General features: G+C 37.8%; 1 protein-coding gene across 3 annotated transcripts in view; it reads right to left on the minus strand.

Annotated features, from left to right (window-relative positions):
• The window catches only part of SEMA5A (semaphorin 5A), a 327,513-nt gene that overhangs the window by 140,128 nt on the left and 169,552 nt on the right, over nucleotides 1–17,833 (minus strand). For all 3 annotated transcript variants that reach the window (XM_049823923.1, XM_049823924.1, XM_049823926.1), the window contains exons 6-8: nucleotides 7,841–7,903; nucleotides 1,496–1,594; nucleotides 78–291 (exon numbers count right to left, since the gene is read on the minus strand). In XM_049823923.1, the coding sequence (XP_049679880.1) occupies nucleotides 78–291; nucleotides 1,496–1,594; nucleotides 7,841–7,903 (376 nt within the window). The remainder of the gene's footprint in view (nucleotides 1–77; nucleotides 292–1,495; nucleotides 1,595–7,840; nucleotides 7,904–17,833) is intronic.

Raw genomic sequence — 17,833 nt, forward strand, 5'->3', positions numbered from 1 at the left:
TCAGAATGGAATTTCAAGACTGAATATGGAGAACATGGGCTAAAAAAAGATGAGTCTCATGGTCCATCAGCACTCACCATTCAGCCACTTGGAGTTGTACTGGGCAGTGCGGAGAGGAGGAAGGGCCCCCAAACTGCGATAAATAGCAGGATCCCTTCCTGGAAAATCCATGGCTGTAGCAGCATATAATTCCCCACTGGAGGTGAGAAGAGCAGTAGAGTTGTGCTGAGGACTGTAAGGACAACGAGCCATGCCACTGATTTGATCGTGTATCTCTGTCAAGTTACTTAACTGTAAAAGAGTGAGAAAAAGGAATTAAAACAACTTGAATATTATCATTTCAGCCAAGCTGCATCAATCTGAGCAAAATCCTACCATAAACACCAGTTATCTGCTGTGGTATTGTACAACAGTAATGAGCTGACCTTTATATCAATCTAAAACTGTCTCATACAAAAAGTTTTACCATAATGTTGTCTGATCTCACTTCTGCCACTTTGGTATGTAAAACATGCAAGTTAATCATTAGCCACCATGTCTAAAATGTTTTATATTAGAAGCAACTCAAAATTAATTATCTCTAGACAGACTGTTATTATGAAAAACAGATCTGATTCCCAGAATCAGCTAAGGTATTCACTGTAGCAAATGGTCAGACAATGAAAAAAAATAAATCTATTTGTTTTGTTGGTGTGTTCTAGGAAAGAATCTCACCTGAAAAATGAGATTTTTTAAAAAAAAAGAGCTTTCCAGTTCAGCAGAACTAACTCTCTGATTTAGTAGCCCTAATGCTTTCAGCCATAAACCACAGTATGATGTTAATATGTTATTTGAAAATAAAGGTGCAATAGGTTTAAATATAATAAATGTACCAAGGAGTTTTTTGGTGATACAGCTATTCTTTGTATTAAAACACCTCTCCCCTCCCCCCCCGAAATAAATAGCCAGCTTAGCGCAACAGTGACATTTTGATTTTTAATATGACTATTATTGATCCTTAGTGGACTCTCTTGCTTTGATACTCATAAATGACAACTAGGTTTTTTTCAGAAACAGAATGACAGATTTTGTCCACCAAGATTTCTCATTCTTGCCAGTCAGAAATCACTAATACCGGTACTCTCATCTTCTCCAGAACTACACGTACACAGTAGGCAGCTACCCAACTACATCTGGTAACTAAACCAGTTGATGCCAACCAAACTTGACAGAGTGGCAGAAGTCTTAGAAATACCTACGGTTCATAAAAAACTGGCACGTGGGAGGAACTGAGCTGCTCGTAGCTGTGCTCTCTCCCACAGCGTAGGAGAAGACCGCAGGAGGAGATCACGGGTGAACTCTCCTCTGGCCTGCCACTCGCCAAATCAGCCTTTTACGCATCAGCCCACCCACCGGGACGCAAACAGCGTGGACTCAACCACAGCACGCTCTGCCTTTTGGTCTGCTGGCTCAGAACAAAGACTCGAGCTGGTGGGATGAAACCCTGAACTCATACCGTCCGATTGGTGCAGATAGGAGTGAAGGCGTTGGTTCCACAGGTAAAGAGATGGTTGCCTCCAACAAGAAGCACTCGAATGTAGTTCTGGCATTCCTCCTGCCATGCAGAAAAGAAAGGCTATATTCAGTGGTACTTCAAAGGATAGGGGAGACCAATTATGATTTGCTTTCCATGGTTTTGTGTCCACACCTAAAAATTTAGGGGAACAAGGCCTGAGCACACCTGATGTGCTAATGATAACTATATACATAGATTTCCTAACGACAACACATGCGTCCATCAGCCTTTGTGAGAAGTTCTTAACAGGGTAACAACAAACTTCTTCAGTACTGAAGATTTCTTCTAAGTGTATATTTCAAAGGTTTAGCTAAACTCTGAAGTGATAGATGCTGACTTAAATAACGCACTGCTGTCTCAACGGATCAGATGCTGGGTTTGAAGACAGATCAGGCCAAGGGAAGAAGTTGGGAGGAAAACAGGAGAAAGAACAGGCTATCAGTAACACAAATCCATTGAAACCAGTACAAATAAAATTCTTGAGATGTTCAGACATAGATTTGTCACTACTAGATTCATAATTTGCACAACAGGTTTTATTAGAAGCATCTATGTTTCTGTTAATTTGAAGTTTCTCAAGAAATTTCATTACCTCAATATATAGATGCTTACCCCTGAGGAATAATCTGACATGCTTTTTAACCCATTAGGATGTGTGAAAGCTTTATGATGTTCATTTCTCTCATTTCAGAAGCTAGAAACCAACAGCAATTTCTACTGTTTATTCAGACAGAAAGCCTTTTTCTGCAATACTAAAAATCTCCCAGAACTGTATGTAGGAAAGAATCAAACACTCCTCCTGCAAAAATCAATGTCCCTACCCAATAAAATGAACAAAATCAACAATATACTTGGAAAAAATAAAGTTTCCTGGAACCTTCCATTTGAATGCTCTCTAGCATTTATTCACAAGGTAGTCTCATGTAAAGCATTAAAAAAAAAAAACTTGTGAAAATACAGCTGTGCAATTCTAAGAGATATTAAGTGGAATCGTGTAAGTAAATCCATGTAATAGTAATGGTGCAGAAGTCCCCTTATATGGCCCACAGTTATAGTAAATGTATTGCTTGTTTATCTTGAAAATAGACTCTCATCCTGGAAGACAAGAAATATAATCCTGAATAAATTGAACAGGCACAAAACAGACTGCAAAGCAAGATGGGCACAATACTTTAAAGATCTCTGAGAAAACTCTCAGAATCCATTATCTATACCTTTCCTAATACAAAATGAAGTTTTTTTTAAAAAAAACAACACTCACCACCCAGTAAAATCTCAGGGAAAAAAACACCTCCTTGAAAAAATACCCCCCCCCCAACTACATTCACATTAGTCTCTCATGAAAATGTAGCTTTTAAACACTTCAGTTCGAGCCTTTAAAGGTGTCAAACATCTTAGAATTAAGATTTGATTCTCATTAGGTAAAAATAAAACAACTTTATCTTGAACTTACCAAAACTGTCATTTTAACATTCTCTCAACCAAAGAGAAGCTAATATGCAACCATATAACAGGGTTGGGCAGTGCATCAAGCCTTTTAAAAAGTAATTATTTCACTTCTAGGCCATTTACCTGTTGCAGGTTGTTTTAACTACACCAAGGGAGAGGAGAAAAGAAAAAAAAAAAAAAAAAAAAAAAAAAAGAGGCAGCAATTCCTTCTTTTTTTTGTGGGATGGGTGCTCAGGGAGGTTCATAGAACATAACACAGTAATTTATTCTTTGGGCTACTTCCATCTTGCCCTTTGCAGAAAGCCATGGAATGTAAGTGTAGGAAAAATAAGTGGGTACTGACATTACAACCCATCCAATGTCTCCTCTTCATATTCCAGAGCTCCCTGAAATAGTGCCATTGCCAAATTACTTGCAGGCTGATCACCCACTCTTTCTGTTCAAAAATAATGTTAATTTTTTAAACTCTGACATTCCTGGGATTCACAAGATTCTTCTCTTTAATGTTCCCAAGTTCTGTGCCAACTTCACAACAATCCATACTGCAACAAGGCAAATAAGATATCTCATATCAAATTTCTGTGGGGTACATAGTACAACAAAACCCAAACTGAAAGAACAGCTTTTATAATTGGCTATTTTCTTCATACGACAAATCCAAAATAATACAAAACAAATTAAAAAAAAATTAGTCATGAGTAAAACAATCACCACCCAAAACCATAATGAAAATTACTCCGTTATTTAAGTAATTCGAATTGTTCAGAGTCACTTTTCTACTCTTGAGTCAAACTCAGTTGGTTCACTTTTTAGCTGTGCAAAAAAAAGAGATGTGTGTTGTAGAAGTGGCATTGCTGAATGCAAAGGACTTAAAACCCAAAGGTTTTTCAGTTTGGAGGGTGGTGGTAGCTTTGGTAGCCATCTTTTACATAGCCTTAATCTCCATTTCGTCTTGACCTCTCTGCCATATACTTTCCTATTCTATAAAAATACCTTTGAAAGAAAGAAATTCATTTAACGAATACTTTCTATCTTTATACCAGCATACCTGAAACAAAATACAACTGTTAGAAACAGCTACTTAAGTTTAAGACCAGCTTGACAGTTCAAGTACAATCTGGCTGGATATGGTTATCCATTTACAACAATGTTTCTTGTATAGGCGAACATTTTAAAAACACCTGCGTTTAATTTTTTAATACTTTTATTGAAAATTCAGATGCTAACACACACAGCCATTAGAATCTGAAATAAACAAGGGAGAAGAGACTTTACTTCAATTATATATATATTTTTTAATCTTTCTTTGGTTTACTGTATTTTTACCATGTGTATTTATGTTTTTACTTTATAACAGTCCTTACCACAAGTGCCAGTCTGAATGGCCAAATTTATTCTCTTAACCGTGTGTGGTTTTAGACTTCTAAATGCTAACGCATGCTGGCCACAAGGACATCATTTTGTCTGGCTCGCTTCTGGAGCCACTAGTTATTTTAAGCTACAGCTTAAATTGGTGGATAAAAGTCTGAAGTCTCAGTAACAAACATCAGCCTTCAAAAGTCAAGTGCACATTACACTGTCAAATGTGGCAGATGTCCCTATATATTTTCTCCTTCAGCTCTTTTCCCTCGTTGGCTCCTAAAGCATAAACCTCAGAACAACCACTGCTAACAGCTTGAGGCAAAAATTCTGTGCTGCTTTTTTCTCAAGAACAAAAAAGAAAAAAAAAAAAAAAAACGACTCGTGTTTAACTGACCATTATCTGAAAACTACTGGAGTTGCTTCAGGGTTCAAAGCTAGCTTCTGGTTTCAGGGCACCCCATCAGCAAGCTGACTTTTAGTTTTGCTGCCTGAACTCATTGCCCCCATGCTACTCTGTGGGCCACAGAGCTTCAAGAGAAACCAGGATTTGGATGAATAACTTACCCACAGCCATCCTTGTAATCCTCATCTCTCCTTTGCCACAGTCTGGGCTGGCCTCGTATATTTTGTCTCCAATCTTTCCTGTCCCTTCCCTACAGTCACACATGTGCCTGCCCTGAAATCCGAAGTTGCCCTGAGAAATGTTATAGAAATGCAGCCCCCCAGCAAGTCTCCAGTTTGTGCTGGATCTATTTATACAGTAACGAGCAAGCAAGCAGTCTTTCTGATAACAGTAACTGGAATTGTGTCTCCCAGGGGATTTCCTTGGAAGAGGGACAATTCACTGTAGCACTGGAGTGAATTCTTCCTGGCCTGATAATTCTGTTTTTCCAAGGGAAGGCTTTTGTGGTTTGCCTAGGAAGGGGAGCACACCACAGATCAGGTGCTTTCCTCATCTGCATGTGTAAGTCCTTCTTATACAGGGAGTATAGTGGCCTTGTTTTAGTCTTCATCATGAGGCAATAAAAGACAAACATCATTAGGCTATCCTTTCTCTAATCTCGGTCACACCAGTGAAAGCAAGAGAGGCATGAAAAGTCGTCGTTCCAGCTGGGTAGGCTGCCTCAGTCAACATCTCTGCATTCTCCAGCAACTCCTACATGAAGCTTCCAAGCCACAAAGTTTGCACGTCAAAAAAAAACCCAAAAGCCCTATGGTAACAATAAGAAAAGAACTATTTCCTCTCAGGATTACCTTCAAACACCTAAGGACTGTACTTGTCTTCTAGATTGTGAGGAACAAGGCTATGGATACAAATGAAGCACTAAATCTTTATCCAACCCGTAAAAATATTAAGAAACAATCTCAGAGGTCGTAATTAGAATAGCATTTATAATATTTTACAATGACAGCATAACTTCTAATCATCAGCTTCTTCAAAAGGGTACGATGAGCATGAATGAAAATCTGCACGTATGTACTACACTAAGGTCCGTTCTTAAATGCATTTCACCAGTGTTGAGTATTTCTCCTAGCAAAATTATTTAATAGCAAAATACGACTCTGCACTGTTCAACTGAATGGGGATTTTACACCACAAACAGTATTGTAAACATAATATTCAAAAGTACACTACTATAGTCTCCAATTTACCATTGCTGTCACCCATCATGGTAGATCAGTCACTGCCCTGTGATTTGCAGACAAACTGAATGTTATTCTCACAGTTTTAAACTTGGAAAATCACTGTAAAACAGAGGCATAAACTTTTAGTTACACAGTGCATTCCTACCATGATAGTTTCTACTGTATATACACCTTGATCAATGCAACCTGTCATATTCTATTGTCACCTGAGCATGCTCTCTTCCTGCAGAGTATTGTCATCTCAAGACTAAGGATAAAAGCTTCAGGGATATATTACAAGAACAAGAATAAATCTTCCAGGGAGAAATTACAACTTACAAAATGAAACATTTGCTTAAAGTACGAGGTCCCAGGAGTTCTTTGTTCTCTCTTCACAAACTGACAAGTAACATTGTAGATCAGAACACTTGCTAGATGCTGTTTCTTCCATTAAAACCTTCACACATAACTTGAGTCACCAGAGTTTGTCTGCTCAAGTTAGAAAGCGTTAGGTAAAATCTAACCCATTTCTTTTCTCCAGCTATTAGTACCTTCTATATACCTAGCAAATCCTGCGCCTTAATAGCCAGTGACCAGTAACACTTAAATACATTTCTTACACTGGGATGGAAAGAAAAGGAAAGGAGAAGGACAAGGAAGGCAACACCATTCTTAATGCCTTTTCCTGCTACTATAAACGTATTTCTACAGGGAAAGATGTTCCTCCGTAAAGACAATCATCTTCCATGCATGAAGCTTTACACTGCACATTCACTACTCTTGCTTTTTTTTCCCAAGTAATTATGTCTTTTTCTCTCCTCACAGTATAGCATGTTTCTGAAGTGAGGCCCTTCTTCCTCTTTAATCTCAAACAGAAAAGGCCAGGCCAAGGGTACACTGCAACATTGTTTTCCAGCACTTAGTAAATAAAGCTGGAAATGAACTGTTTAATGGGAGAAGGTAAAAAGTCAGGGATTAGATGACTATGCAGAAGAGACTCCTCCTCTACTAGGTGGTATAAGCGTTTGGAATATGTTTTTGAAGCCTGGGGTTTTTTTTGAGTTTTGCACATTAATAACATATGTTGACATGTTCTACCAAATGTGGGTCCTGAAAGCAAGTGTGCTTTTCTGTAGTTATCACTCTTGATGTGTTCTCCCTTTATGTTTTAAGTCAATTAACTTTAAACAGTATAATAATTACAGACAGAGATGGCATGCATTTGTAACTTATTTTATAATTAATTTGATAACTAGCTTCAGCTTAGGACAGCCACTAAAGAACACAGCATCCATATGGGTTCCATCTTAGCATTGCACTTACCTGTGCTGAATAAAAGAAATTGTAGTTGGCCAGATAAGGAATCGGTTCTGAATACTAAAATTATATCAAGTCCCATGTCTAAAAAGCCAGTGAATTTCATATTATTTTCTTCATAGTGCCAGTAGATATGAAATATAAATGTTCCTAAAATTGCATCTAATACACAGGGAAATAAATTGAGGATTTTACAAAGTAATTACACAGTTATTCGGGATTTACAGTACTGAAAATGAAGTGAGAGTACAGCCTATTACATATGACATGTTGTAGAGTCAAAACAGTAAATTGTTGGAAACTAAAGTTCTTGATCATTTCAGAAAAGAAACACGTGACTGCACCTCTCACCCCACACTCCCTATATTGTTTTTTATTCCTTTACTTATACATCAGTGTCAGACTCCTTTTCTACAATTCTCTTTGGAAAGTGAGACACTAAAAATGCAAAAGGTAGAGATTTATACACTGAATTACACCTGCTATTAACACATAAATATTATTAAAGCAGAACAGCTGTCTCATGCTTACCTTTGATTTGCCTTTACTGTAACAGGCTCTTTTAGTAGCTTCATCACATTGCCATTCCACTGCCTGCAACCAACAGGAATTAGTTAGAAATGCAGGGAACACGGAAATATAAACCTCAGAGCTATCTAAGCCCAAGCTCGAGATATGTGCTTCAGGCATACTGATGATTAGCTGTGGGTGATTCTATCCATAATCGCCTTACAAGCTTCTTCTCCTTAGAAATGTGGTTTTGCTGCTGATGGTTTTTCACTGTCTTAATCCAAAGTGCAGCTGGCCATCCCCATGATTCACGCTACCTACCGCTACGGCAGAAATAACCACAATCACATTTGATGCTATTTAGCCACTTTGTCACGACTGTTATTAAGGTAAGCAGTTCGGAACACAGAGGAAGGCTGACCCTCTCTCCCCAGCATCACCACAGCCCTGAGGTCAGCTCTGCTGAGAGACCTCGCGCCGCAGGAAGAGGTGCCCCGTTCTTGGTGTTGCGGTATTTATCTCAAGCACTGAATGGAGATTTTAGTTTCTCAGGGTATGACTGCAGCACTAACCAGAAGTGCTAAAACATCCATTCAGAGAAAGGAGCAATGGGCAGACACATACAAGACAACAGTGAAATGGAGCACTGCAAAGCAGAAGCAATTTATCCTCATTTTTGAGCTGTCTCTCTGCTCCAGCAGATTTATGCCAGGACTGTAACGCCTAGTCTGCATTACTACAGTTTCACTGCATGAGTTAACTCCAATTATTTCCATATTTAACATTCAACAGCTATGACTTACAAATGCTATTGTTCAATGGAGCAGGTCGTATGCTTGGTGTTTATGTGCCAATCCATGTACATATCTGAATGCCTGTATATGCTGTGTAGTCAGAGTGCATTTTAAATCACTCTGTATGCTTTCACCTCGACAGTGCACATCCATGTGTTCTTTAGATAAAAATGCCACAAAGCACTATACATTTTATCAGGAAGAATTGAGATTTCTAAACTAACCACTGCTGCTTAATTATTGAAACTGCAGCTTTTTCATTTTTATTTACCAGGAAATAATGAAAGACCATTCATTCAGATTTAATATAGGTAATTTTTTTTACCTGGTTTTTTTTTTTTAGTGGAGACTATATTAATAGTAAGTAGATGCTATAATTAATAAAAATAACAGTGTGAAACCCTATTTAAACGAAAGGGGAAAATGCTTTCAGAGTATACTATGCAGTACTCTTTGATTTGTGTTTCGACAAGCCCAAGAATGAGCTTTGTCATTTCAGGGGAAAAAAAAAAAAAGACTTATAGAAACTAACGCCATTACTTCTCTTTCTCCATCCCAAACCTTCTCATCTACAGTTTGCCTTTGCATATTAATGACTACAGCATATTGGGGAATATATTGAAAACTTCTGGAAGAATCCACTTGTGAATGACCCTAGCATTTATAACAAACTGTATCTAGCAGCAGGAAAGAAATCTCATACTGGGATAAAAAAGCAGCAATGTGTTAGACAATAAAAGCAGCAATGACTTAACTCTTTTGAATCTTGAATACAAAAAGCAATTTACATCCGTAATGGAGGTCACAGTACAAAAGACTCCTCTTGGAGGACCAATTTAAGTTCCTCCTCGATCCATTAGGATACCCCAAACCTATATGTTATATGGCACTAGATACAAGTATCTGATACTGCATATATTATCTCTAAACAACACCAAAAATGTCAAATGCCTGGAGAAATGCAAGCATTACCAGCAGGAGGACAGAGTAGAAAGATTTAGTGGAATACGGGTGCTTAAAAGGAAGGATTGAAGGCAAGTTCTTGCCAAAACTGAACTGAAAAGAGTATGTCAGGCATGAACAGCAGGAAGTAAGAAGACAGAAAGGCTGGATTAAGGATAAAATGTTTATCAATAAATCAATTTTCAGTGACAAAATACCCAGCTTTCAATTGGTTCTAAGTCCATGGTAAAAGAGTAGTTTGAAGGAGAAAGATGTGAAATGCAAAAATGACGCAATGTCAGAAATCAAGCAAATTGAGAACATTTTTCAGGCACTGAAAGTTTTGGAAAAGAAACTCAACAGACTTTGGAGATACGAAATTCAGAAGCCAAGTGACAGTCCTTCAAGCTTTCCACAAAATCAGAGAAAAGCATAGAACGCATCTCTGCAAGCAGGTCACGGCTAGAGAGAATCTGGGAGCTCCAAGCGCGTAATAATGCAAGTAAGATTTAGGACAAGTCAGGCAGAAGCTTTATTAACTCTGATCATAGTGAGAGAACACTGGGACAGCATCGCCCCCCTGCTCCCCTGTTCTCTGCCAAGTGATCCCAGAGACCCAACCTATATACAGTTTCAGAAAAAAGGAAGAGGTGAAAAACCCCAATCATTTCAACGTTAGCAAAGCCAGGTATCCACCCCTGGAGGAACGGACTCCTTAAGCAGCTTGCTAACTGCCACACTTCTAAGAAGGAATCAAACAGTAAATAATGTGACAATATAGAGGTATGGCTCTTGGTGGAGCCCGTAGGAGTGGCAGACCCAATATTACCTCAGCTCAGAAGTGGTGATTTGGAAACAATCACAGCCCATTAGCTTTTAGTCAAATGTTCTTTTAGTTGGGATAAATGTCTTGGCTAGACCTCTCAAATCTTAAACATTAATAATTTTACCACCACGTCACAAAACCACTAATACCATTATTAGCATAACTGAAAATAAACTTTCTTCTCTTTCTTTGACATCCACAAAATGCATAGATTTAAATAAAGATATTAAATATTAAAACATTATGTAATATTCCTGGATACCATAGTTAACAGCACATACAAGAACCCAAACAGAATAAACTACTGTAACTATATATAAACAAATATGCTTGTGAGCTAACCAACTGGCAAACTCTCTGGGAAAACCGTGTTCATGACAACGTATGCCAAAGGAGTACTACTGTCTGGACAAGAAATAAGTGCAGACGCACTGGTGACAAAGCTAAGTGCCACCTTTGATCTCAAGTGTACTTACAGCCCTGTAGCCCTGGGTTCTGCTGCTGGAGGAGACAATAACAGAGCAGGCTGCAAATGCAGTGAATTACACAGGCACCTGCGGAGAGCTGGGTAGTTCAAGGTGTTCTACTTTGGTCCCTAAGGCTCCCACATAGTTCAGTAATGCATACGTATGTCCTATTGCTGATTAACCAAACAGAGCAGGTATAGACAAACCTTTCTATATAGAGCTTTTTTTTTTTTTTTTTTTTCTTCTAATCTTCAGGAAATTTGGGGGAGTTTCCCATAAGATGTAAATTCAGATGCTCAACACAGCCTACAGGTAATATACAGGGGGAAGACAGGTGGAAAACTCTTCAAGTTAAATGTCATTTCAATGTGGAAAAAAAGAGGAGAAAAATGAGTTCTGAATCTTCAGCACATAAAGACAAAAGAAAATGTCCCAAAAGAATAACAACAACATGTTTTTTGTCAGTAGAAGATTAAGACTTAAGTTTTAATTCTGAAAGACCGGACACACACATAAAGATTGTGTTATTTCTGAAAGGAAGTGCAAAACCAGGTTTACTTAAAGACGTTACTATTATCCACTGCTTCCATTAAATCGACATATCCTCCTGCTTGACACTGTTTGCTAATATTTCCATGAAGTTCAGATGAGCGACACAAATATGATATGCATAGCATGTTGGATATTCGATTCACTATGAAGGCCTACACAGCTAAAGTTTATCCTGTTAGGATCTTTTCATTCCTACATTTCTTCATAAGAAGCTCCAATTTTCACAAGGCAAAATACCATCTTCAGCATTCTGTGTGCTGTTTTTAATTAATATTATAATTCTACTTAAGCTGGCAACAAAATTCCTTGAACCGAATTACAGACACTCAAGTTTGTTCCCCCTGGGGAAAGAGGAAACAGGGATTTTGAACATGAGTGCGAGAGAAAATAAGGATGGGTAGGACATCAGCAACTGCTACACACCTCCACAAAGAACGTAGCTACATAGGTTCAGGAGTAGGGTTTAAGGTAGCACATCAGTCTGTTCCTGATAGCAAGCTGACACTATATACAGCTTCATGGCTTTTATAAATCCTGCTAGCAATATGGTCTTTTAAGCACCTCTATAAATTTAATGCCTCAGCTAAGTTTGTTTCTAATTTCCCAATCCTCAGCAAAACTACATTCTAGTAGACATAAGTAAATCTTAATTATGTCACCGGTAGAGCAGTGCAAAATGTTTGCAGTGAGATTTTCAGCCCTACGGAAGTCAGTGTGGCCAGCTCTAAAGGCTAAATTTGACAGGTACAACTTGAACTTGACCTAGTGTAGTCCGATGAGGAAGTCACAGTTCACTTTTGAACACAATTGGTTTTCTTTGATTAAAAAAAAATACACAAACTGCAAAGCTCCGCACATATTTGACATAAAATCAGACTGAACAGAAGCAAGGTTTCGGTGCACACTTAACTCTAAATTTGAACTCATGTTTCAAACTGATGTCAAGCATCTTTTAGTAAAAACTCCATTGTAAATATATCAGTGTTTTAAACATTAAATCACTGATGTTTGTAAAGTGCTTCAAAAAACTTCAGATTAAATCCCTCCTGGCATTTTCAAGGGGTAGTAGGAAGGAGAGACATTCCAGCCAGAGAAGAAACAAATTCCAACTCAAGCTACATAATAAAACTATTATCTTCAAAATTAAGAAAAATATAGATCGAATACCCATCTATGTTAAGTTAAAAATTACAATATTAAAATTAATCATATGTTTTGGAACAACAAATATATTTCAGTAACTTATCTGTTTGGATGAATGATAAGAGCTTAAAAGTTGCTTAAAAGTTAAACTATTGTGTCTTCAGCAGGCAAACTGAATAAATGCAAAGAAATTAGCTCCAATGGAAACCAAAAGAAAATCTTCAATCTAAAGTGATTTATCCAAATACCTTAGAAGAACACTAAAAGAGAATCATGCAGTGAACAATGTTCACGTGTGCCTCCCATTTAAGAAATAACTGTCAAGAGGTTCTCTTCATGCCCAACATGCAGTAACAAAGTCAGTCCCCCGGCAAGACATCTGAATGTCCCTTCCAACCTAAATTACTCAACGATTTTCCACAAAAATTACAAAATACTAAAGGGAAAAAAGAACCCCAAACCCTAAGTAATTAACTTTAATATAGGCCCTTTCTACAATTACAACTTTAATCAGTAAATGCAGACAGGAAATTTGAAATTGGAACACAATCAAGAAAGGACTGGTCAATTAGAATGTGTTCGGTGAGATAGGTATTAGTTGTACTTACAGGTCAACAAAACCCACGTGGCTTTCAACTGCAGTGGAAGCTGCACACGGAACCGAGTCCAATCAGATCTCCTGGGAGAACTACACTCCTATAGCTACACAGATACTTCTGGCATATACATGTAGACAGGTACACATTTATATTTATTTTTATATATGAACTTCTTTGGAGTGCAGAAACAGAATGTACTATTACATTTCATAGAAAAAGAAGTTAATTAGTCAAGAACCAAGAAATGAACAGAACAGTATTCCAGACAGATGGTCCAGCACTTCTTAGGCAGATGGCTCTGCTAATTAGATACTGGCAAAAATAACATTAAAGAAGATGGTTTAATTACACAATGCCAAAAATTAACAACTACATGATATTTCCTTTTTTCTTTTTCATTATCTGCTTGCTTTCATCTCTTATATCATGTATTTAAACAATACTTTGGGGAGTTGGGGTATAATGGCAATAACCATAATAATATATGTCAACAAACATGAGTAATATCGCCTTATTGTTCACATCAGTCCAGCAATGGAATAGCTTCAAAATGTTGCGACTTGTTTGGCGAGGGTGTCTTGCAGCCTGCCTAATTAGCTCTCAATGAACACGTATGCTGGAGTCCAAAAGCTGCGTGTAAAGAGGCCATAAAGAAAGTGTCAGGATCGTAAATGCAAAGAAAGAAGGTAGCCACAGAGAAGTATACCAGCAAGGCATTAGCAGCAAATTAGCAGCCACAGAGTTAGTGGTGGTTTTGATGGTTACCAGAAATTTTAAGGCGTGCTTTGGTATAATGACATCCTTGCTTCCAGCAAATATGTAAAGCCACTTGAGGAAAATTTATACCTCTCTATACTTCAGAGGAACCATTTTCCTTGCTTTCCCCAGAATCAAGACCCCTCATCCTCGCAGCCTTTATTGCTGGAGCTGCCTACCTTGCCAACAGGCTCCTGAAAAACGGTCAACATTGTGATCATCCTCTGTGGGAAAAACTAGAGTAAAATATTAAAAAGGGACTTCCCTTTAACACAGCTTTCCCTTTTGGCTCACCAAAAAGGCAAAGCTGGTTTCTGGGGACTAAAGGCATCCTGGTTAGGCTTTCATATGAAGTGATAGGCCAGCAGCTCAAACAGAAAGTTCAACACCGTATGGACAACTTTACTAATTGGCTACAATCACTGCAGTATCTTGCCACCAATTACTACACGTAACAGCCCATTCTCCTGAGAATAACATTACATATGTTTTCATTTGTTCAGAACCAGCATTTACTGTTCATCCACAGTTAGAAAATCACAGTTTCTTATAAAGTAAGCAATGTGATATATATGAAAATAAACATCAAATCATGCTCGAATTTTCCAGGGTTTGGAATTCAATAAGAACTGAGATCCCTTGATAGATATATAATTTCATACTTTAACCAAGTAATATATGAAGCTTCATATGGCTTCAAGGAGCTGATGTCAATTTAATTTTATTTCAAAGGTACTGGCCTGGAGTATATAGAAAAAGTGAGGAGAGAAGTACATACCCTGCCAATTCATGAAGTAGCCAAAGTTTTAATTAGCTGATTTTATTGACTATGCAAATAAATAGTTGTTGAAAATTGTCAGAATTAACATGATAAAATTAAAAGTTAAGCATATTAGAGAAGAATTTAGAGTTACTAGGACTTTCACAAACCCTCAGTGTTGGGCTACTCGACTGATTTAATGACACGAGACTCTGCCCAAGACTGAACTTTCACAAATGCCACCTACCCATCCACCTGTGCATTCCCCTCTTTGTCTTCTGCAACTACATCTAAATATCACAAAAAATCCGTTTGGTTTATATTTAACAGAGACAGGCTTATAGAAGAAATTGACGTTCCCAACCTGGAAGTTAGCAACTCCAAACTTGAGTATGTTCAGAGCTAGAGTTTTTAATCCTGCCCCCAGAGAGTTATTCAAAAACCCAAAACTATCACACTGTGACTTTCAAAGTTTTGAATGTTCCAATCTGGCGTTTTGAGGCTTTTACAGTTTTTATGGACATTTAAAAACTGAATGCAGGATTGTGCTGAAGGGGTAAAACAACAAAATGTTCTTGCATTACCAAACTTGGCAGCCATTCAGCAGGTAGGAATGGTATTTCATAACGTATTTTTAATGCACATTCTGAAATTATACTGCATATAGTAAATATAATGTATTGAATAAATCACATGTGAATCCTTTAAGATTTAACATCTGTGTTAGCACACCGAGTTTTAAAGTGTTTCCTGCTTTTTGGCAAATAACATTGATTTTAGTAGGCTCCAAGACCTTTTGAAAGCAACATTTCATTTTATATTTTTACAAATAGTGTTTTAAACTTTTACGTGCTGACGAGGACTGTCAGGGAAAGGTATTGCAATGTAATTTCATACTCCGCAACCCCCTAGGTTAAATAACAGAGTAAGTGGAAAAAAGATGCCCCTAGCACCAGGGTGTCACAAAATGTTGGTCTGGACCTTGAGCACAGCCAAGCAGAAGTGTATTTTCCTGTACACCTGCTCATTGCTGCTAAGAAATACGGAAATGGGAAGGAAGCGGCGGCAGCGGGCTGTGGACCATCTTGCCTCGTGCTCACTCACTGTTCAAGACAGCCACGCTGGCATAGCATGCAGAATTGAAGCAGCAGCGCAGCAATCAGCGCTCCTTACCTTCCAGCCACAGACAGTCAAGGAAGGCATGACACTTCAGAAGACTTCATGCAAATCAAAAGCCTTCCTGAAATAATTTCTGAGAGGCATAGCCAACACACTGTATCTTACCCCTGGGATGTCAGGGACAGCTGTATTACAGCTTCCAGATATGAGCTCACAAAGCCAGATGAACCCGAGAGATACGGTGGAGGATGAAATTTCTAACACCTTCTATGTTATACTGAATAACTGAGACTACAGAAAAAAAAAAAAAAAAGCTTTGTATTTCTATATATACATATATAATTTTGTACATCATGTCTCATTAGGAATAGAATAATAATTTTATCATCATTTCCATTTGTCTTTTTTACTTATTTATTCAAATAGTTTTGCCATTAGGCTTTGGTGATGGTAGGCTTGATTCTGTTAATAGTAATATCTGTCTATCACTCTAGAGAAAATACTACAGTGGCTTCACAATAATAAAAATATTTTGAGAAGTTAGTCTAAAAATGGCATCTTACAAGACAGCAGAGAGACAAAAATTGTTGAAGGAACTTTAACGTATATATTTTTCCATTAATTATGTGTCCAAATCAAGGTAAGAAGATTTTAAACAGATGAAAGCAGTGAAGAAGTAGAATGCTAACAACAGGAGAAATGTAAAAAGCACCAATTTATGCCACTTGTCCAGTGAAAAGCCAGTGAAGAAATAAATGGTTCAACAGCAAAAGGACACATACATGATATCTTCTACATCCTTCTAATTAAATTAATTGACCAGAAAGGTGATTTTGGAAAATCAAGATTGAGCTTTCTTCTTTCCATTTAAGGATAACAGGTTTATAAGACATTTAGAAAGTGGATGGGGCAAAACGGAACACAATAAGAAAAACACCACCAAATTTCCAAAGACTTGGCAACGGGGGTTGACGGCAGCATAACTGACAGTTCACTCAGGGAAAGAAGCAACAAAGTAATTTCTGTTTTGGTTATGTTTACTCTAAAATAATTGGATTTAATTTGAGAAACACTAAGATAGTCTGAGACACAAAATAGCAAGAATGTGGAGAAGAATAAGAAGAGGGACATAAATGAGTGTCATCAACACATAGATAATATTGTGAGCTGCGGAGACAGGCAAAAAAAGAACAGCAGACTGAGAAAAATTCTCATTAAACACAAAGAGCAAAGATGCTTATTAAAACAGGAAAGCTTGAACCTATAGCTACCAGGAAAATCACTGGAGCATAGCTGCACTGTTTAATTATACAGAAATCAAGGGTGAGAAAGACAAACAGGAGCATCAGGACTAAGGAGAGTATCTGCTCAGAATATGAAAAAGTCTTCAAGAGAACATCCAATTGAGTGGAAGGAGCAGTGGGAACAAGGAGGCCCATAATGCAACTTTAAATCACAATTTCATTGTGAAGATTTGAGATAATTGTCAGGCTATGAAAAAGCCTGAATGTTAGTTCATTTTTCTCTTTTTTTGACACAAGTGAATGGTCTGGAGCAATGTCAATGATGTATGGAGCTTTTCACCTCCAGGTTATGTGCTAAACATCATTCACGTTATTAATTAGTGGAGGTCAGTGACATCTGGCAACCTAGTATTAGCTAGGTGAAATGAGGGGGGCACTTCTATCCAATTTCTAAATTGTCTAAAAGACAAACATTCATGAGTCATAACTGGCCATTTCTGCAGAGACAAGAGAACAGCTGCTTAGAGGGAAAACATAGCCCTGTTATATATAAAGGTGTTTGCCTCATTCCACATTGACAAGGAATCTTGGAAAAGCGGAGAGTCATGGAAACAATCGTCATCATCGTATCTTAACAATTCATCTCCAACTTTTCCCCTCATATATCCCTCCCTGCTAACCTCATATTTCAGCAGACAGTTGTAGGAAGCTCCACTCAACCTTTAGACTTGGAGCACTTAAGGGTTGAGAAAGTATCTCCTAAATTTCAGTGACACACAAATTTTAGTAACTATCTCGCACAGGGAGCCCAA

Source organism: Accipiter gentilis, chromosome 20, assembly GCF_929443795.1.
Source record: "Accipiter gentilis chromosome 20, bAccGen1.1, whole genome shotgun sequence".
In the NCBI taxonomy this organism is placed as follows: Eukaryota; Metazoa; Chordata; class Aves; order Accipitriformes; family Accipitridae; genus Astur; species Astur gentilis.